Here is a 22,759-nt window from a genome sequence, read left to right as displayed (position 1 = left end):
TTCGGGTGGTTACCTTCTGGGCTTTTTGTTTTCGTGGCGCTTATATTCTACTCTTATAGCGCTTACTAGTTCGGCCTACTGATCTCAACGGAACGAACTGATTAATGAGTAATTAAAGAAATAATACTGGGCGAATTGTATTACAAATATAAACAACGCTAAATAGGAATGACTTGGCCTTGCCCTTTGGCCAAGTTCGCTTAGACTTACTCAGTCTCGTGTCCGGTGAGGTAGGCATTTCAAAGTCTACTGAAATTAATACTGAACATTCATTTTACTTTTAGTAAAACTATGGAAATATCTTAATTAGAAAAGGAAATTTTCATTATTATTATTTTCTTTGCTTTTATGGAGAATTACTCTCCCTCTCTCTCTACTCTCATCTTCGGTCAGCTGATGACTCTTCGTTGGTCGTGCGGCGTCGGTGAATCTTGGATCTTGTCGTTGATGTAAGATGTTCCTTCAACTACACCAACCAGGATGACTAATTTTTCTTATTTGGTTGCGTGAGACCCTGTAGGTTGGCCTTCTTGAGATAACATCGGAATTGCGGCTTGTAGCACCGAGGTGTCCGAATGTTATTTCTGAAACTGGCATCATGTCTGTAGCGTGCTGACGCCGTAGTCCAGCTGATCGGAGTTCCAGTGCGGCGTTTGATTCGCCTCACTCTCCACCTTGAGCGGAGTTCATGCCTTGAGATTTCTCCTGGCGTTCGGAGTGGCATTCTACAGGGGTTCACTTCCTCACCCTCTTGGCATTGACTATGTGGTAGCTCTAGGGTACCCTGTTCAATCCGGGTTGTATTGGCGTTTGCGGCCGTCCTTGTGATATCAAGGCCAGTCCGAGGTAATTTACTCACGAAGTTATCCTCCCTGAGCCTCGACTGGTGCAGCCATCCATCAATGCTACAGCTCGATTCGATGTCCGGCCCAGTTCTGGGTAGCTTGCTCACGAAACTATCTTCTTTTAGATGTAATCGAGGTAGCCAGTTATTGTTAACAAGATTTCTCTCGATGTCCGGTCCAGTTCGGGGTAAGGACTTCATCCAGCTCTCTTCAGTGATATTCGGCTGAATTGATGATACTTCGTACCCAAGGATCCAATGTACCAGGTCTCCCTGAGAGAGAAGAGTACGGTATCCGTCATTATTTGCGACTAGTAGTAATGAGTTGTTTTCGGGAGTTTCTATCGCAGAATTCGGTATCTCAATGAGGAGTTCTGTTGCAGCATCTCCTCCACAGCTTTTGGACAACTCCGGCCATATACTTTGAAGGTAATTCAAGATCGTCTTTTGTTGGTAATACTTGACCTCCTTCCTGCCAGTTGATTCCGTCTTATTTCGATGGACTTCGGCACTTAAAAATGGTTGGACTCGCTCATACCGTCTTGTAGCGAACCTGACAAGCTCAATCGTCGCCATTTGCATTCGGCTTGCATGTTCCCCTTGAACTTCTTCCTTTGGTGATTGACTTCGTGGACTTCCATAAGACGTTCGACTTGTCGTTGGATTTCGGAAGGTCGCTGATATGTTCTTTGAATTAACTTTGCTTTCGGTCTTCCAGAACGGAATTATGATTTCCGCTCTATTATTGGCAAAGTTAATGGCCGTTTTAGTTAACAATGGGGAGTTATTAATTTGGCTAACAATACAGCGTGACTCAGTAAATGATTCGGGCTCAGTAACTTCTTCTGACGGCCACTCCATCCTCGATGTCGCCTCGTGTGCCACGATCCGGTTTTCGGTGATGATGAGTGAAGTTTTCTCTCCACCTTTGAGATTTGTGTCACTTCTCCGTACGGCCCAGAGGTCTCCGGCACATATTCTCTTCACGACTTTATTTATGCTTCCGAATTTTTCAGGTGTACCTTGATACAGTTGTGTCCAGCACGCTAGCATTTTGAAAGAATTTAGGCAGTTAGATTTAGTGGTCTTTTCAAGCTGAAGATCCACTCTTGCTGTTACCTTCGCGATGTTCGATAAGTTCGGCCATGATCCCGGGTCATAAGGTCTTGGCAACAGCCTAATGTCAAGGGTCAGAGGCTGTTGACTCGGAAATGTAGTATTTTGACCTGGTGTTCGGCCAATACTGATATCCAGTGTGAGGAAGTCAGCATTCTTCAGTCCACACTTGGCAGGAGTGCCGCGGCGGTTGAGCGCAGTGTGACAGATTGGTAGTCTAATCCCGTCTCCAAAACATTGTGGTCGTTCCCCCTCAATGTCTTCATGCGGTTGTTCAGTAGCAGCTGTACGGGTCGATTGGATGGTTTCAACAAGCTCGGTTGCCGATAGCTGGGTGAGTTGTTGATAGGTGAACTACTTGATATTTTCTCGGTAGACTTTCGCTGTCATCTGCCGTTCGTATTCTCTCATTACTTCGAGACTTACGTGGGATCGAGATGTTGATGGATTCGGCCATGGACCAGAGTCGAAGGGCCTCGGCAATAATCTACTGTCAATGATGATAGGCTGTTGAGTCGGTATTATAACCGTTCGGCCTGGTGTTCGGCCGTTACCGATATCCACTGAGAGGATATCTTCAAACTTCGAGACACGAATGGCGAAATTGCCAATACAGCTGAGTGTGGAATGATAGGCTGGCGATTTGAGCCAACCTTCGGAGCCTTGTAGTTGTTTCACTTCAACGCCTTCGAGCAGTTGTTTGGCAATAATTATACAGGTCTCTGTGCCTTGAATGAGTACGCTTGCCAGTGGTTGTATGAGTTGTCGGAAGGTAGGTTCATTAATGCCTTCCGTACAGACTTCCAACATCATTTGCGGGTTGCATTCTCTCAACACCTGAAGAGTGATGTGAATTCGGGCTGTTGTTTGCGAGTAATGCGGCCATGGTTGAAGTTGCCGATCATTCATTCGGCATACGGCAGTTTGGCAGTTTACTAATGAAGATGTATCACTTCTTGATGCCACAAGACTGCTAGGTTGGTGAGTGTTCGGCATTAAAGATGTGGACGATGGATATCGGCAGCTTCTCGGCCCACTGGTGACAGCTAGATTTTCAGTAACTACTGTCGGTCCAATGATTTTCTGCAACGTGTGTTGCAGTGATATTTGTATTCTTCCGCGTAACTCTGCAAATACAACGACTTTCAGCGAGATATTATTTCTCTTCGGCTCGTTCCTATTCTCGGAATAGTTTGCTTGAATCGTCGCTATCTGCGCGTTCGGCCGTATTGCTTCTCGTGTCGATTTGGACACGTGTACCGTAGAATGATTTCGGTTTACAGAGGCCATTCCTTCCTCTGTCACTGAATTATCAGCTCGCTCCGGTATTTCTCTAATAGATATTTGAGATACTCTTCTGATGATCTGTGTAGAGCGAATACCATCAGCGCTTACCACTGTCAACTCGATATTTGCTGGAATCTGCCAGAACATGGTACGGGGGATGCCTTCGGCCTTCGAGCTGATGTTTGGTGGCCTTATTTCACCAGAGACTCTTCTACCATATCCTACAGATATACAATCTGGTTGATCTCGACCGTATTCTGAAGAAGTCTGGTTTGCTCGGCTTCTGTATAGTGTCAATTGCAGGTTTGATGTCTCCTGTTTTCGGCACTGATTCAACATCTGTTGAAGACTTATCATTCGGCATCTTGACGTCATCCGTTTGGCTTCCTCGTCAAATTGCAGTATTATTGCTAGAGATTCATCGCTTACGCCTGTCACAGCGACTATCCATCGTCGTGCCCCCTGATTTACCATCTCGGTGAACGCGCTCTTCCTCGATCTCAGCGACGGTTCGCGATGCGTGAAATATTGCGAATTCGGCCAGCTCTGCACTGCTGCCTTCACCAGATCGGGGAAGTTGTTCAAGGATGGTACAAGGTGCCAATCGATATCGATCATTGAATCCGTTTGGTGTACAGTAGACGACGTGCCGTGATGCCTGAGTGCGGCTTGCAAAGACAGTTGGCCGTTTTCACCTCCGTCCGTGATAACGTTGACATTATGATGATACTGCGGACGGTTCGAGATATTCGGCTCAGGATTTGGTTCACCCTGCTTGATTGGCATGGCTGCAAGAGATTGCTCCTCTTCGATCTCCCAGGTTATTTGCGGCCAGCGTAGGTTCAGCCTTGAGGTTTCGACCCGTGACTTCAGCCTGGTATTAGTTGCTGTCGTCCAATTTCCACATCCGCTATCACGGCCGTGTATTTTATTGATCCGGACGGACTCCCGAATTCGTTTCCGGATTCCGGGTCGACGATTACTCGTGTCGTTGCGGAACTCCAGGGTAGTCTCGGATCATGGTTCTTAACTCCCTCCTGAGGACCAGGGTCGAATGGCATGGCGATTCCTCTTTCTACCAATAACCACCAAAGCTGGTCGTCTTGGCCCAGGGAATCACCCTTTGGTTGTGGTCCATCCAGGTAACGGACACTCACTTGTCGAGTGGGGTCGATTGGAGTGATAACTTCTTCGGGTGTGATGTCGTTCAATTCATTTTGAGGATTGTCCAGTATTTGATCATTTGGTGCAAGTTGTGTCAATTCGGCTGATGCTAAGGCTTCTACCATTGGTGACTCAGTTGAGGAGATCCCGATGGGCACTGAGCCGTGGTCTGTTGATACTCGCCGTTGTTGGATTTCTTCGGGATTGACAACGACTTGGGGAGGTGGTGTGAATGAGTCATTACCCAGTTGTTCGGTCGACTGCGACTCAATCATGTTATCACGAGCGGTGTTCGGATGGGTATTTTCCTTTAACATTTTGTTGTCGTCTTCCACCTCACTTTGATGAGGCAACTGTCTTGGTCATAGTTCATCATACGAGGTGTCAGCCTCATTCGCCGTGATCAGTTTCCATGCCATGATCAAGTTGGACATTCGGAATGTAGTAAGATCAGGAGTGCAGATGGCTTGCCTAGGCTCAGATCCTTCGATTACTACCACAGTTTGGTATTTGTCATTCGGTGATGAACAGCTTTCATCGTCTACGCTGTATTCGTCCGGAATGTGGATATCATATTTCGGATTTGATGGCGATGGTTCATCCACGTCTTGCGGACTCTTCGGAGGGTCGTTGATAAGAGACTTTTCTCCGGCAGTCGTTCGGATACCACCATCCTGCTCTTGATTTCGGACCGAGATCGTCTCAGTGATGTCTATGTGAGGCGTAACGATCCGAGATGTTGTGAATATACCCTATTCCGTATTCTCTGAGTCAGTGATTAGGAGTTCGGCAGTAGATCTAACCGCAGGTCGAGGCAGATGTAAGTCACCCGTGTTCGGAATCTTTTCCGTTTCCGGCAACGTCTTCGGGTTTAAACTCACTGCGGTTTTTACAGCTGTAGTGGTACTCGATGTTCTCCTTGATTCGGTAATCGTTGGTGGTATATTACCACTTGGAATGGTCGAAATCTCGTTCGGGTCTCTGCCTTCGTTTTTCGTTAGACTCTTGTCTTGTGCCACCTGTTCTGGACGACTTGATGTGACCTTTGTAATGTTAATCCGATCCTTTGTTGGTGTTGATCCAGGATGTAAAGTAGTAACCTTGGATGCTGCTACTTGTGGCTTTGGTGTCGTTATCACTAATATCGGCGCAAGCGGTGAGGACTGTGACTTCGTGACGTCAGTGGATGGTGTTTCAATCACTTTCGGCGTGCTACTCACCGGAATCTGTTGAACATTCGATCTTGATGTTTGTGACATGCCAGACGTAACAAGTACCCTGGTTTGGACAGTAGGTGTCTTAACCTGTTCGGTTCTGGATGGAGGAGATACAGTTACTCTAAGCGCCTGTTCTGGATGTTGAGGAAGTTCGGCTGGCATATGTGTTCCCTCATTACTGCTCGTCATCGGTGGTGATTTAGGTGCCCACGATGGAATACTAGGACGAACGTATACCAGCCAACCACAACCTCCAGGAGAACCGGGTATTTCCATGTGAAGTCCCACTCTGTTTGCCAGGGTGCGGCATTAGGTCCGAACCTTCGGATCCGTTCGTATCGTATGGCACGCTGTCGGACAGCTACTTGTGATTCTCCTATTACCCTCAGGCCGATAGCCTCCATCTTTTCCATCAATTCTTGATAATCCAAATTGTGGATTACCGTCTTGAGAAATCGGTCCGGTACATCCTGTAGTACCAGCGGTATTCGGAAAGAGCAGCGATCTCGTATGTCGATGACAGGCATTACGTTGGTGTAGTTGTAGCTGCAGTACATGGTGGTATTGATGACTCTATTGACGTAATGGTGTTGAATTCGATGCTTCTCAAGAGTTATGAGAGAGTGAGAACCTCATGCTTACCTCACCTAATTTGTCTAATACTTTTTATTCCCCTACGCTTTCTCTTATTATTATTTGAGGTTATATACCTAGAATTATGCGTATTTTCATTCGGGGAGAATAACTGAAATAATTCAGCTCGGCAGGAAGTTGACGATAAAGAAATGTTAGGTTAACCACTTCGAAGCAGCTCCCGGTGTGATACTATTTGTATCACTGTTAGTTAGTGAATAGTTAATATCAGTATAAAGTCAATTGTCAGAATTGACTAATTTACGGTACGGCACAGACACGATACGTATATTCTCCGTCATAATTAATATATTCATACTTCCGCACAATTAAGTCCCACAATATTCCTTCAGAATATTGTCTAGTAATTTAGCCGAACATCCGCAACAAATTCAATGGTGAAATCATATTTTTACATCGATCTTAACATTGATCACCGGCCGGCAATTTCATGTGCCACGTGCCTCATATGTAAATCCACTCACATCGTTGTGAGTTTTGATAAGAACCGAACAATATTATACTTGAACGATAGCTAGAAGTGGCCGGAATCATTTCCATACAATTTTTATTGTTTATTATTGATATTATAATTAGTATCATTCATTGAATATTACATATGGCAATTGCCATGACGGCAGCCATCTTGATTTCCAGACAAACGGGACTCTGGGTAATATTGTGTGGTGAATATTCTGGGGATTTCTAGTTACACATTAGCGACGCTCTAGGGAACTAAATTCCCTAAACTTTTGAATTGTAAATAGCGCGCTTATTTGAATCCCGAATATCTGGACAACAACAAATTATACCGAACAGCGAATGCTATTGCATAATACCGAACAATCAATAAATAAACCAAACAATTAAAGAATAATCTGAACAATTATATAACAGATGATGAAGAATATTTGAAAAAAATAGAGGTTGGACGTCGAGGCTGTTTAACTCTTCCGCCGTATCTTCCTCGAGCTGATGATAATGATGAACCCTAATAACGTCGATCTACTGACAGAAGGGAATCCGAGTACCGGTGGAACCAACGGTGAAAAGTATGAAACAGAGGGTCTTGAGGAGGAAGATGACAAGATGGTAGATGATGGTGAAAATGGTCACAAAAATCGTGATGACGACCATGTAATGGAGGATGTTAAGGGCTGTGATAACGATAGTGAAATCTGTGATGACAAGAACGAGGCCACTGCCAGCAACGCAGTTCACCACGAAGCTTATGATGTTGATGTTAACGATCTTCATAATGTTGGCAGGCATCATATCGATCCTATGACGCACACAGTTGATAACACCAACAACGCAGTGAATAATGTTAATGCTGATGGTGAGATGATTTTGGAAAATTGTGCCATTGTGATTGGTGATCAAAATGGTCGTCAAAGTGGTGATCAGCATCAAGCAATGGAACGTAGTGGTCTGGCCGATAGCCATGGAAGATTCTGTGCTCACCATGACGATGAGGTTTTCGATGGGCATGGAGTTCATCACGATGATGACAGCACTCGTGAATTTTATGACTGCAGAAGTTTCATAGAGAAGAACGATGGCAGTGATAGCGAAGATAATAATGATAAACTCGTTAATAATGATCGTCATTTCAAGGAGATATTTGAAGATGATACTGAGAAAGGGTTGGATGAAAAAGATGATAACGGAAAAAATAAAAATGGCGACGGTAGGGTTGGTGATAACAACGATCAGGATAATCATCTTTTTGAGCAGAATAATTACAATAGTGATGATAGGGTGGCAGACGACGGCGAGGACGATAATGAAAATGAAAGCCATGTTAGTACATCAACGCCGCATCACTGCAATTTTGATCACATGACTGGCCCAGTTGGTGGCCAGTTGGTGAATGAAGATGAATTGATCAAATCAGAATGTTGCATGAGTGACTCATTTAAAGATGGAAACTTAGAAAAGAATCAAATCCATGGTGCAGTAGAGGCCAAGGACCACAATGTAGAACATCTGATGCAAGAAACACTTGCAGTTAATGTAAAAAATGATCCCGACGGCGCAGTTACTGGAAACACTGAGCATCAAGAAGCAGGTCCAAGTGCCAGGTCTGTCAATATCTTTCATTGGAATCAAAAGGGTCATCATGATGTTGAGCTTGTAGCTAGCACTGGGGTTTATATTGATAAGCGTGAGCTGGCTTTCATTGCATCTCGCAATCGTCAAGATGCTAGGGAAATGCAGAGAAAACTTTTTCTACAAATTTTGGGCGAGAAAACTCTGATAAAAATGACCCCAACCGGTCGTTCTCGTGGAGGACAGAAACGCGAAAAACTACCCGTGGATGTATCTAAGGCTGTAAGAGGTTAGTTCCTAGCGCAATCAATGAGTTTAAAACTCTCGGTATCACATTTTCACAGACAGCTCATACTTTGTTTCTTAATGAGAAGACGTAATCTACTGTTTGTAGAGAGGGACATTCAGATACATCATAGTATATAATCATCTGGATGAATTGATACTTTCAAATAATTACTTTTTTTTCTCTTTTAGTATTCATTGACGCTGAGATTCCGGAACGTGCTCTATGCAATGCTGATTTCCGAGACGTCTTGACCAACTTGTGTAACAGATTGCGTAATCCCCGTCGATAAAAGAATCCAAAGTTCAGCTCATTAAAAAAACAACCAAAAAATTGCAAATTTTCCATATGCAATAATGATAATTGAGTTGAGTTTTATTTTATTTTAGTTGTGAATCATTACCTCATTATTTGAAATTTAATTGTTCTTCCTTTGGTGGAAATGTTACGTCAAATTTTTCAATAGGAAAAAGAAGGGAACAAAAAAGGGTAATGACAATTTTGTACTCATTATTCCTTATTCGATTATGGTCGCCTCGTTGTCTTGGAATTACTGTAGTTGAAATAAAAATTTGTAGTAATGATAAATTTTATTATTTATTCATTCAAAATACATTGAAAGCTTTAACATCATCCATTACTCAGCTCTAAAATCGTATAATTATTTGAATGCGCCAGTAATTTTATAAAAATTTTCTTGACCATCCCTCGATAATTCATATGCTAAATGTATTGACATAAATTCTCAGTAATATAAACTTTATCAATTAAAAATAAAAATAAATAAAAAACACAAATATCACAGCAACAGTCTATTTGGAATGTGAGATAAAACATTTCAACGCAGAATTGCAAAGAGTCTCATCTTATTTCTTACTTTTTTAAAATGAATTTCCGTCATTTAGGGTTGAAGAAATCATGAGAAATTTCATAATATTCATTTTGATGAGTACTATTCTCTTTATGTCGGGAAATGAAGATCAATACGATCACGTAAATAAGTTTCTATAGATCATGGCTAGAGGAATTTCGATTGAAAAATCTATTGCTAGTGGCTATGGAATGTTCGTGAAGAATCTGCCTGTTTTCAGTGAACGATATTTTTACAACAAAATTGTTTAATTTTGAATTTTCGTTCCTTTATGAAATTGAAGAAAAACTGTTAAAAAATTGAATTCTCCTAAGTAAATTTTCAGTTTTTCTATAGCAAATAAATGTGACGTGCCATCCATATATATCGTTCATTGAAAAACGGCTGTCTTTTTGAACGTTCCATCGCTATCCGTAATAGATTTTTCTATGGAAATTGCTAATGCTACTGTTTATAGAAACTTGTCGGTATGATTAATTTGAGTGTCAAACGAGACGTTCCCTACGATAATAAAATAAATAAGACCATTGTACTGATGAATCGCCTAAGACATGGGCCCTATACAACCAAAAAAATAGAGCACCGAAAGCATGTAATGTTTTTTGTTAGGTCATTGATAATGAACATTAACCACTGTAAATACTACTTTAAGAGATGCTCAAAATGTCCACCATTCTCTTGGATGCAGAGTTCTGCTCGTCTCACCAGATTCAATCGAGTTCTCTCCAGCATTTCCGGTGTAATGGTCTGAACTGCCGCTCTTATGCACTGTTGCAACTCTTCGACAGTTTCAATGACTTATGGAGTGTAGACACGGTCCTGGGGATAACCCCATAAGAAATAATCCAGAGGATTGAGATCAGGAGATCTTGGAGGCCACGGTACTGGACCACCTCGACCAATCCATCGTCGGGGAAATGTTCGATCCAAATAATTTCTGACACGCAGGGCATTATGAGGGGGAGCACCGTCGTGCTGGAACCACATTAATCTCTGTGCAGCGTATGGAACTCCAGCTCGGATCAGGAGACGGGGTAGGCGCGTTCGAATGAGCAATCGGTAGTTGTGTCCATTAACATTGGCATGAAATCTGCACGGCCCGATCTGGCATAAAAATTGAAGTTCTTAGTTAACAATGCAATACAAAGGGGAGAATTCGACCGAATAATTTGAGATCGATTCACAACACCGATTTGTTATCATCAATTTACAAAAAATTGAATTTAACACAAGCTCTTCAGATAAAATAAATTCCTATACACATTCCACAATAAAATAAGATTTGGGTGATATTCTGAACATATATTACTTGGACGAGTATGCAACGATAGTCAAAATTTCAAGATGATTGTCTACTATTTTTTTTGTATTCATTTGTTTTAATAATATAATTATTTATTAAATCAAAATTGATCTTATTAGTTCCTAACACTATTACTCAAGTGAGTGAGGAATTTGAATATTTATAACACATTATTTGAGCCGACTATGACGATATGAAGGGGTCGTTATAAATTTTTGTTCTGACTGTCCGTCTCGAACACCCTTGAGCTTCGATGAAACTACTGTCAAAAGAATGACACTGCAAAGTATATTTTAAATGGCAAATAATATTTCGTATTTTGAAGCTTTTTAATTAATAAATTTGGAAACAATGAAAGTATATTATTATTGCAAAGAATTGTCTCATAAATATTTGCTTAAAATATAGAATTTGTGTCGATAGAAATAAAATTGCCGAAAGTGACTGATTTTTTAGTAGTGTATAATTCGTTCCCATTCCTATTACCCAAGTAAAGAAAAATAAAATAAAATTAGAATAAAGCCCAAAAAAATGCTGTCTCCGCAATTTGCAATTTTCAATTTTGTATTTCTCACAGCCGATCTGATTTTCATACTAATGAAATATTGATCTATTGAATTTACCAGGCGATTCCCAGTAATTCCCATCCATAGTGTCTTCTTGAATCGATGCTGCTGAACTCGATTTGGCACGGTCAATCGAGGATTTTCATAATTCCGGGAGTGATTGTTCCGTTGGTTCCAGTTTAAACAGTGACCAAATGTCGATTCATCTGTCCATAAAACTTGACTTAGAAAATCTGGATTGTTATGATGCTGTTGTAGTACCCACTGACAGAAACGAAGACGTTGTTGCCTATCTCCCTCTAGCAGACCCTGCACCCTTCTATAATGGTAGGGATGCATGCCAGCTTCATGGAGAATTTTCCACACTGTTTTTTGATGCATTCCAAGACGTCTTGCGACAATACGTGTTAATGTTGTTGGATCTTCTCGGAACTGTTCAAGAACTGCCTCAATCTCCTCGGGATCTCGAGCATTCCATCCACCCGCTCCCACCCCCCTTCGATTTGGCAATACATTTCCCGTCTCACAAAAGCGGTTGATTATGTTCAAAATACCTCGCACACTAGGAAGCCGATCATTGGGATAGCGCTCGGCGTAGCACCTTCGAGTACGATTCGCGTTATTTTCACACTCTCCGTACATAAGCACGATCCGCGTGTATTCTTGTAGCGTAAAATCCATAATTCTCAATAATATGAGAGCTTTCAGAATCGATGAGAATTTCCAAACGAAAAAAACAATTATGTACAACACGAGGCGGTGATAAGTTATGCATTCAGACACGAATCTATCTGCGAGACTGAGAAAATAAATGAAGATCAATGTATACTTACTCTTTTGTTTTAAAAACGCGCACAGCTGACAACTTCCGTGTGAACGAACACAATATTCAAAATCGAAAGAATACATCTTTTCACATAAAAAAAAAACAAACAAAAAATTAATTTCAAATCACATAATTGAAAGAATGCACGAATAATTCAAAAGTTTTATGCCAAAAAAGGTTTATTTCGAAAACTGCAACTATAAAGTCGGTTTCATTGGATGTTTTTTGAAATATACAACTATTAACTAAAATATACGAAAATTAAAATTGACCAATGATAATGCCAATGATAATGCCATATTTGCTATCGCAAATTTTTCTCAACTTTGAATTTCTTGGCTTCGAAATTATTCGATTGATTTTGCTGAAGTTTGATACCGACCATCGTTAACGAAATTCCTACCGTGTCACAAAATTTAAACATTCAGAAACAATTATTTACTGAATTATCGTGCTTAGTAAGCACGTTTTCATTGAAAAATTGTACATAAACGTATGATACAAAAACTGTTAGAAATAACTTATTTATCAGAATAAAGCCCGTATCAAATGCCAGTGTAGTTTTTGAAGGAGAAAATAAAATAATTTTTGGAAAACTAGTATATTTCAGAAACTAAAGCACCGATATGAATGAAATTTAACAGGGAACTAATTGAATGGAGATGTAACTTATATATGAAATTTCCGAGATATAACCTTGTTTGATTACTTATATACACACAAATATACATGCATGCAGGCATGTAACTCAAATAATGATTCCTGAAAACTGTGAAATGGACACTGTTAGTTTTCCATTTAAAAAACTGTTTGAGGGATGATTAAAGGAATATTCAATGATGCCGAATTTCTTTCTTATTCATAATTACATCAAATTGATAAGTTTTTGCCCAAAATCTGATATAATATGATATTTTCATTTTTCACAAATACCTATCTCGTTACTGAGTGATCTATGAGAAATTTATCATAAGATATTTTTTGTAGAAACTTTAATTTCCCACAGAAAATGTTAGTAACAAATTTCTGTAGATCCAATCCATTGGAAATAAACAGCGATTGTCCATCCCATCCAGAATTACCCTAAATAGAATGGAACAAGTATTGTGCAAACAATAAAATTAATTTCTTAATGTCACTCAAGTAGTCGCACTCATAATCATTTGGATTGTCGCACTCAAAACATGTTGGGCAATAATTTAAAATATGAGTTAACATATTTTAAGTTATTGCCCAGGTTATCACGCTCAATGTTGTCTTAAATTTTTACGGGTAACGCCCGTACTTAATAATTCCGCTGTTCACGCCTAGTTCTGCTCAAATTATTGCACTCACAGTCGCTCAAATTGCTGCCTCAATATCATTCAAGTTGTTATTCCAATTATCGCCCTCAATATCACAATTAATGTTAGTCAGGTTATCGAGCGTAACGTCACTGAAATTGTCGCACTGAATGTCGTGTTCAAACTCGTCATAATGTGGCGCTCAATATCGCACTCACTGTTCCCCAAAACTGTCGTTCTAATTGTCGCGTTCAATGTTGACCACATTAGCAAGCAACATTAAGTGAGTTCCTTGAGCTCAACGACTTGAGTGACATTGATGGCGATATTAGGACGTTAGTTTGCGCGAAATTTTGAGCGATCACCGAAGTGAGATAATGAGCGATATCAACCGACATTGTGCGTGACAATTAGAGCAATAATGAAACAACATGAAGCGTGATAGTTTAAGCAGGGTTGAGCCCGCTGAGCCGAGCGAGATTGAGTGCGACATTAAGCGCAATAATTTGACCGACATTGAGCACGATAAACTGAATAGTATTGACTGCAATATTGAACGTGATAATCTGAGCAATGACTAGAATGACATTGAGCGGGATTGAATACAATTTTAAGCACGGCGATTAATGCGTCAATCTTAAGTTACTGTGTAACAATTTGAGCGTCGTCTAAGCAGGAGTAAACGGAACGATCGAAACGAGATTAACACTCCGTTGGTCGCACTGGGCGGCACCACGCCGCCTTTTCTGTTCATTTTTTTAATTTTCAGCCAGACCACATTTTGCAAAAAATTTGAAAAAATTTGCCATTTTACTTTGAACAATATTAAACATGTTCAATTTTTTTTTAACTTCCAATTCTTGTCTTTGACCAATTAGATTTTTCCCAAAATTTGGATCCTTCAGTAGCGCGACCAACGGAGTGTTAAGTGCAACATTAAGACGATTGACGCACCAGTCCTGAGAAACTTTGAGCATGATGATTGGAGCAACATTGATCACGAAAACTTGGGCGACATTAAGTGCAGTAAATCGAGCAACATAGGACTTGACTATCTGAACGTTCGTGAGTGCGACAACGAGAGACACATTAACTGCGACAAATATAACGACATTGAATGCGATATGTCAAGCGGAGTTGAATACTTACAGCTGAGACCCTATTTAGTGCGACAATTTAATCGATCCTTCTCCTGCTAGACTCATACACATGTGATAATTATAGTCGATGAGTGCATGAATATCACTCGTATGTCCTCGGTTGACCTCGCTCAAGTTCACACACTCAATGACGTTCTCGTTATGGGGTTCGATCTCGTTTGAAGTATGGCGTTCAATGTCGCGCAAGTTGGTGTGCTCAATATTGTTCGAAGTGGTTCATTCAATTTTGATTGCTAATTTAGCTGACATCGAGTAAGCCAATGAGAGACCTAATTTTGAGGCGGGAACATCAGCAACATGAAGCGCAATAATTTGGCCGACACTCAGCGCAATAATGTGAGCAACATTAACTATAGTATTGTGCACGATAACATAAGCAATGCCGTCAATTTCTTTCTGATTGTCGGTTTGAATGTCGCTCAAGCCTTTGCGCTTGGTCACGATATCGCTTCAATTGTCGCACTAAATCCCGCTATGGTTGTCGCCCCCTTTTGACACTTGTGACACTGAGCGCGACATTCTGCGCGGACAATGAGCAGGAGAACTTGAACAATTTTTAATGCAAACATTTAGAACGACATTCGGTGCGACGAGTCAAGCAATGACGTACGTGACAATTCGCGCAACATTGAGCGCAATAACTGGAGCGACATTGGGCATGACAGTTCGAGCGTGATAAACGGAGGAAGACTGCTATATTACGTGCAATAATTGAGCCGACATTGAAAGCGATAACCTGACTTACATGGACGGCGATATTGATGGCGACAATTGAAACAACAATCTGAGGGATACTGAACACGATAATTTGAACGACACTGGAGCAACATTCAACGGGATTCAGTGCGACAGTCGTCCAAATTATCGCACTCAATGTCGTTCGGATTGTTGCATTCGAAATTGTCTGTGTGGTCACACTCTATGTCTTCCAGATTTTTGGATTTATTGTCGCGCTCAATATGGCTGTCAAGGATAAAAAATTGATCGTTATTGGGCAATGCTAAGTACAACCATCTGAGCAACATTGAATGCAATAATTTGACCGACTGTCGCACGGAATCCCGTTGAATGTTGCTCAAGTTGTTGCTTCAGTGTCATTTAAATTATCGTCTTCAATGTCCCTGAGATTGCTGTTTCAATTGTCACACAAAATGTTGCCGTCAATCTTGCTCAGATTATCGCTTTCAATGTCGACTCAATTATTGCCCTCACTATGGCAGACTTCCTTCGCTTATCACGCTTAAACTGTCATGCCCAATATCGCTCAAGTTGTTGCGCTGAATGTTGCTCGAATTGTCGGCTCCGTCATTGCTTGAATCGTCGCACTGAATGTCATTCTCCTTATGGCGCTCAAACACATCAGAACGTGACCCTTAATATCGCGCTCAATGTCGTCCAAGTTGCCAGGCACGATGTTGCTTCAATTGTCGCACGTCACGTCGCGCTTAATAGCGCACTTAATGTCGTTCTAGATGTTGCGCTAAATATTGCTCAAGTTCTGCTGTTCATTTTCACTAAGGGCTCAGAATGTAGCTCTCAATGTCACGGTCAATTTATTGTCGTTATAAGGCTTAATGGCGGGCAAATTATCAAGCAACATTGTGTGAGACACTAAATGACATCCAACGCGATAGTTTGAATGATAGCGACATAGAACGCAATAGTTTCAGCGTGACTAAGTGCGACAACCGGAGCGATATTGAGTGTAATAACGAGTGCGAATAAGTACGACAATTAAAGCAATACCTTTAGCGAATTTAAGCTCAATGACTTGAGGGACATTGAGACCGACAATTCAAAAACGACTATGAGTGCAACAACTTAAATGATATTGAGCGTCATATAATTTGAGGGATATTAAGTGCAACAATTGAATCGAGTAGCGTTTCCCCCGCAACGCGCCCGTCAAGACGTTTGGAGACGATTGTGGCGGAATGGGTTAAACAACATCGAGTACGATCATGGAAGCGACATTAAGTGCGATATTAAGTGCAGCAATTGGATCGAGGGTAATTGCTACAACGCTCGAAGTATCGCATTCGTTATTGATTCAATTTTCAAGTCGGGATCACGTTTAATCCCGCTCAAAATGTCACATTCAATATCGCACTCAATGTCGCTTTAATGATCGCACTCAATGTTGTTTAACCCATTCCGTCACAATCGTCTGCAAACGTCTTAACGCGCGCGTAGCAGGGGAAATGCTACTCAATGTGCTTTTGAAGGAGTTGGGAGACACGTCCGTGGCGGAAAGGCTCAAGTGGCATGCGCTCTATGTTGCTTCAACTGACATTCATGACGTCGCGCTTAATATCACACTCAATGTTGCTCAAGTTGTCGCACTCACAGTCGTTCCAATTCGTGCGTTCTATGTTGAGAAAGTTGTTGCAGTCAATGTCACTTCAATTATTGTACTCCATGTGGCTCGAATTATCACATGTGATGTTGCGCTTAATAGGGCAATCAATGTTACTCAGGTTATAGCCCTCAAAGTCGCTTGAATTATCACACTCAATGTCATTGAACTGATTGCGACATTGAGTGCGATATTAAGTGTTATAATTTGGCCAGTATTGAGCGCGATAATCTGAGCAACATTGACCACAATAACATAAGCAATGCCTTGAATAACTTCAGCGACATTGAGTACGGTAATTGGAGCAACATTTAGCACTACAACCTAGTCCGATATGTTAAACGGAGGTGAACTTCACTCCCGCTCAAAATATCTCACTTCATGTCGCACAAGTCGTTGCGCTCAATGTTGTTCGCATTGTCGGGCCCGCCATTGTTTGAATCGTCGCACTGAAGTTCATTCCAGTTATGACGGTCAAACTGATCAGAACGTGACACTCAATATCGCGCTCAATGTCGTACAAGTTGCCAGGCTCGATGTTGCTTCAATTGTCGTACGGTACCTCGCGTTTAAGACCGCACTCAATGTCGTTCTAGGTATTGCGCTAAATATTGCGCAACTGTCATGCTTATTTTCCTCAAGAATATTGCTCAGAATGGCACGCTCAATGTCAGTCAATGTTACTCACGTTATAACGCTTAATGGCGGCCAAATTATTAACCAACATTGAATAAGACACTTAGGACATCAAGTGCAACAATTTGAACGATGGCGATCGGGGACGCGATGGTTTGAACGTGACTAAACGCGACAACCGGAGCGAAACTGAGTGCAATACCGAGTAGGATTAACAACTATTGAAGCGATAGAAGTATCGCGTTCTTTAGTGATTGAATTTTCGCAGTGAATGGGGTTTGAGTCAGGGTAGCGTTCAAACCCGCTCAAAATACCACATTCGATATAGCATTGGATGTCGATAAAGTTGTCGCAGTCAATGTCGCTTCAATTATCGCATTCGATATTGTTCAGTTACTGCCCTCCATGTTGCTTGAATAATCATTATTGACGTCGCGCTCAATATCACACTTAATGTTGCTCAAATTGTCGCACTCATAATCATTCGAATTTTCGCGTTCAATGTTGGTAAAGTTGTGACAGTTAATGTCACTTCAATTATTGTGCTTCATGTTGCTCGAATCGTCACATGTGATATCGCGCTCAATGTGACAGTCAATGTTGTTCAGATCGTAGCGCTGAAAGCCGCTTCAATTAAGCACACTCAATGGCATTGAACTGAGCGCGATAACCAGAGCGATACTGAGTGTGACATTAAGCGCTATAATTTGGTAAGTAGTGAGTGTGATAACCTGAGCAACATTGACTGCAATATTGCAGACAATAACATAAGCAATGACGAATGATTTGAACGACATTGATGACGAATGATTTGAACGCCGTGATTAGAGCAACATTGAGCACTCCGACCTAAGAAACATTGACTGCGATATTGAGCGCGATATCACGTGTGACAATTCGAGCAACATGGAGTGCGATAATTCGTCAAGGAGTGCGTCACTTCGAATTGACGTTGACGGCACCAACTTGAACCGACATTAAGTGCGATATTTGGAGCGGGAGTGAAGTTCACCTCCGCTTAAAATATCGCACTAGGTTGTAGCGCTCAATGTTGCTCCAATTACCGCACTCAATGTCGTTGAAGTCATTCAACTCATTACGTATGTTATTGTGGTCAATGTTGCTCAGGTTGTAGCGCTCAAAGTCGCTTGAATTATCACACTCAATGTCATTGAACTGAGTGCAACATTGAGTGCGGCATAAAGTGCAATAATTTCGCCGGCATTGAGCACGATAACCTGAGCAAAATTGACCACAATAACATAAGCAATGACTTGAATAACTTCAACGACATTGAGTGCGGTAATTGGAGCAACATTGAGCGCTACAACCTACTGCGATATTTTAAGCGCAGGTGAACTTCACTCCCGCTCAAAATATCGCATTTAATGTCGGTTCAAGTTGGCGCAGTCAACGTCATTGCGAAGTGACGCACTCTTCCATGAATTATCGCACTCTATGTTGCTCGAATTGTCACACGTGATATCGCGCTCAATACCGCAGTCAATGTTGCTCAGGTTGTAGCGCTCAATGTTGCTCCAATCACCTCACTCAATGTCGTTCAAATCATTCAAGTCATTGCTTATGTTATTGTCTGAAATATTGCAGTCAATGTTGCTCAGGTTATCGCACTCACCACCGGCCAAATTATAGCGCTTAATGTCACATTCAATATCGCTGTGGTTTTCGCGCTCAGTTCAATGCCATTGAGTGCGATAATTCAAGGGACTTTCAGCGCTACGATCTGAATAACATTGACTGTCATATTGAGCGCGATATCACATGTCTCAATTCGAGCAACATCAAATACAATAATTGAATTGACATTAAATGCGACACCTTTACCAACACTTTTTTTTTATTACTTTACCAACACTGAACGCGAAAATTCGAACGACTATGAGTGCGACAATTTGAGCAACATTAAGTGTGATATTGAGCGCGACTTCACGAATGACTATTCAAGTAACATGGATGACGATCACTTAAACTAAAAAATATCTTATTTGATACTTGAAGCGACATTAACTGCGACAACTTTATCGACATCCAATGCTATATCGAATGTGGTATTTTGAGCGGGTTTAAATGCGACCCCGACTCAAACCCCATGCACTGCTTAAATTCAATCACTAAAGAACGCGATACTTCTATGGCTTCAATAGTCATAGTTAATCCTGGTCGTTATTGCACTCAATATCGCTCCGGTTGTCGCGCTTAGTCACGCTCAAACCATCGCGGCCCATGTCGCCATCGTTCAAATTTATGCACTTGATGTCATTCAAAGTGTCCCATTCAATGTTGCTTGATAATTTGGCCACCATTAAGCGTTTTAACGTGAGCAACATTGACTGTGACGATGAGTGCGATATTCTGAGCAACATTCCTGAGGAAAATAAATATAAGAATTCGAAAATATTTAGCGCAATATCTAGAACGACATTGAGTGCGGTATTAAGCCCGAGGTGGCGTGCGACAATTGAAGCAACATCGAGCCTGGCAACTTGGACGACATTGACCGCGATATTGAGCGTCACGTTCTGATGAGTTTGACCGTCATAACTGAAATGAAATTCAGTGCGACAATTCAAGCAATGACGGACCCGACAATGCGAACAACATTGAGCGCAACAACTTGAGCAACGTTGGGCATGACAGTTTGAGCGTGATAAACGGAGGAAGACTGCCGTGTTAAGGGCAATAATTGAACCGACATTGAAAGCGATAACCTGAGGAAGATTGACGGCAACATTTAGTGCGACAATTGAAACAACAATCGAGCGTTCAATGTCGCTCGCATTGTTGCACTTAAAGGTGCCTGTGTAATCGCACTCAATGTCCCTCATATTTTTGGTTCTATTATCGCCCTCAAAATGGCAGTCAGGGTTAAGAAATTAGGCGTTATTGGGTACCACATTTGAAGCGACGGTGCCAACGACAACTTGATGCAGAAGGAAGAAATGCAGCTATGTATCGAATATTTCAAATATCATCGAAATAAAAATTTTCCTCAATTCCTTAGAATTTTTGACACAATGGATGTCGGACGATTATCAATAAAACTATCATTGCTCTTAACAAAAAATTTAACCTAAATTTTACAATTGTTTCTCATCATCGTTTTTTGTAGTCATTGAAGTATTTTGAGAGGGGCTAAGGAAACTTGATGAACCTCCCAGGTTATCCTTGACAAAGACTCGGGGAGGGGCTCCGAGAAGTACTCTTTGAAGGACTAGGAGAAATAATCGGAGAAGGACTCCGAGAAGCACTCAGAGAACTCCACGGAGTTCTTGACGGCAAACTTTTAGAATTTTTATGATGCAGTAGAACGAAGTGCAGACATTCATAGAATATTGGAAACATCATCGAAATTAAAATTTTCCTCAAGTCCTATAAGTTTTTCACGTAATGGATGTCGGACGATGGTCAACAAAAATATCATTGCTTTTGAAGGGGCTGGAAAAACGTGATGAATTTTTCAGGTTATCTTTGCCAAAAACGGAGAGAAGGGCTTCGAGAAGTACTTGGATAAGGATTTCGAAAAGTACTCGGAGATCTTTCATAAATATTTCTAAAAGTTCCCAGTACTTCTCGAATTTGTTCTCCAAGTACTACTCGAAGTTCTCCTCGGGATACTGTTCAGAACCGTCCCCCGAGTAGTTCTCGAAGATAACCTGAAACTTTCAAGTTTTTCCAGCCCCTCTCAAAGTACTTCAACGACTACAAAGAAAAAACGAACGTGAGAAAGAATTGTAAAGTTTGGGTGAAATTTTTGGTTAAAGAGATGATAGTTTTGTTGAGAATTTTCTGGCATCCATTGTATGAAAAACTCTTAGGAACTGAGAAAAATTTTAATTTCGATGACGTTCCCAATATTCTATTCATGCCTGCATTTCTTTCTCCTGCATCAGAAACATTGCTGAAAATTTCCCGTCAAGGACTCCGTGGAGTTCTCCGAATACTTCTCGGAGTCCTTCGAGTACTAGCCGCAGTACTTCTCGGAGTCCTTATTTAAGGACTTCTTATAGCCCTTCTCCGAGTATTTGTCGAAGATAACCTTAAAAAATTTCATGATATTTTCCAACTGTGTTTTTGTTTGCTTAGTTTCTTTTTTTGTTTTGTTCGTTTTGTTTGATTCATTCATTTTGTCATTTTTTTTATTTATTATTCGTGAATTTGTCAAATCAGATAGTAGTAAGTTGAAAAACAATCATTCGAACGTCTACGACAGTCACGAGTTGAAGATTGCCATCTGTCGGTACCGTAGAGAACCCTCTTAACTAGAAATCCCTAGACAGAATGCAACGTTGCCGCTGTTGTTTACGGCGGTCTCCCCCAGCCGTTTGCTGCGCTCTGATTGGCTGTGGAACTCAAAATTTCAATCACTCCCCATTTGAATGTTTATTGACCAAATTCAAAATTTTTTTTACCATTGCAATCAGAATTAATTACCCATTATGCCTATACATTTTGTAACAATAGCGCTGTCGTCACCCTGTATATATATATTTTTTTTTTACTTTTTATTTATTGATTTACATTTGTTGATAAAGTAATATCATGATATGTCATTATGATGAGAAAATTATCCAGTTGGATAATTCACAAATGAGACAATTTTTTACCAGCGACAGGCCCATCCACAGTGTCACCTCCATGAATCGATGTTGGATAATGTTGATAACATCGACGGTACTCCTGAATTTCACTCATGTTTTTCAACCTCTCTGTCAATGTCTCCCACAATTCATCGATGTGTTGCCATCCATATTTCAGAAGAAATCTCTTCAGGAAATGATTGGGATCTGTTGGCAGCATTTGCATGTCCTGTATCCAATCGAAGAAATCAGTGAATGAATCCAAAGTCGAATCGAAGTACTTTGTGTACCATTTCACCAGTTTCCCGCAATTTTCAAATGCACAGGTATAATTTTCAATGAGACTGTGCTCTCGATGATTCCAACATCTAGGGGTACTGATATCCTTTGCCTTTGAGCACCCCAAATCATTTAAGTCGATTATCACTTTATCAGTGTGAGATTGTAACCACTATTTTTTTTGTAGTCCATTCACAAAGATAATTTTTACTCCTTCTGTAATTTGCGTAATCGTCTCATGAAGCTCATCATATGGTATTGATCCTGTTTCCCATGCGATTC

General features: G+C 41.0%; 1 protein-coding gene across 1 annotated transcript; it reads left to right on the top strand.

Moving 5' to 3' along the window:
• Positions 1–7,245: 7,245 nt before the first annotated feature.
• On the top strand, positions 7,246–8,607 carry LOC107039117 (protein PFC0760c-like). The gene has a single exon (XM_015258586.1). The coding sequence runs from the start codon at positions 7,246–7,248 to the stop codon at positions 8,605–8,607; it is 1,362 nt and encodes a 453-aa protein (XP_015114072.1).
• The last annotated feature ends 14,152 nt before the right edge of the window (positions 8,608–22,759 follow it).

Source organism: Diachasma alloeum, unplaced genomic scaffold (genome assembly GCF_001412515.2).
Source record: "Diachasma alloeum isolate Michigan unplaced genomic scaffold, Dall2.0 Dall_scaffold_00293, whole genome shotgun sequence".
Classification (NCBI taxonomy): domain Eukaryota; kingdom Metazoa; phylum Arthropoda; class Insecta; order Hymenoptera; family Braconidae; genus Diachasma; species Diachasma alloeum.
The sequence above is the reverse complement of the archived record's forward strand: the minus strand, read 5'-3'. Positions and strand labels throughout refer to the sequence as shown.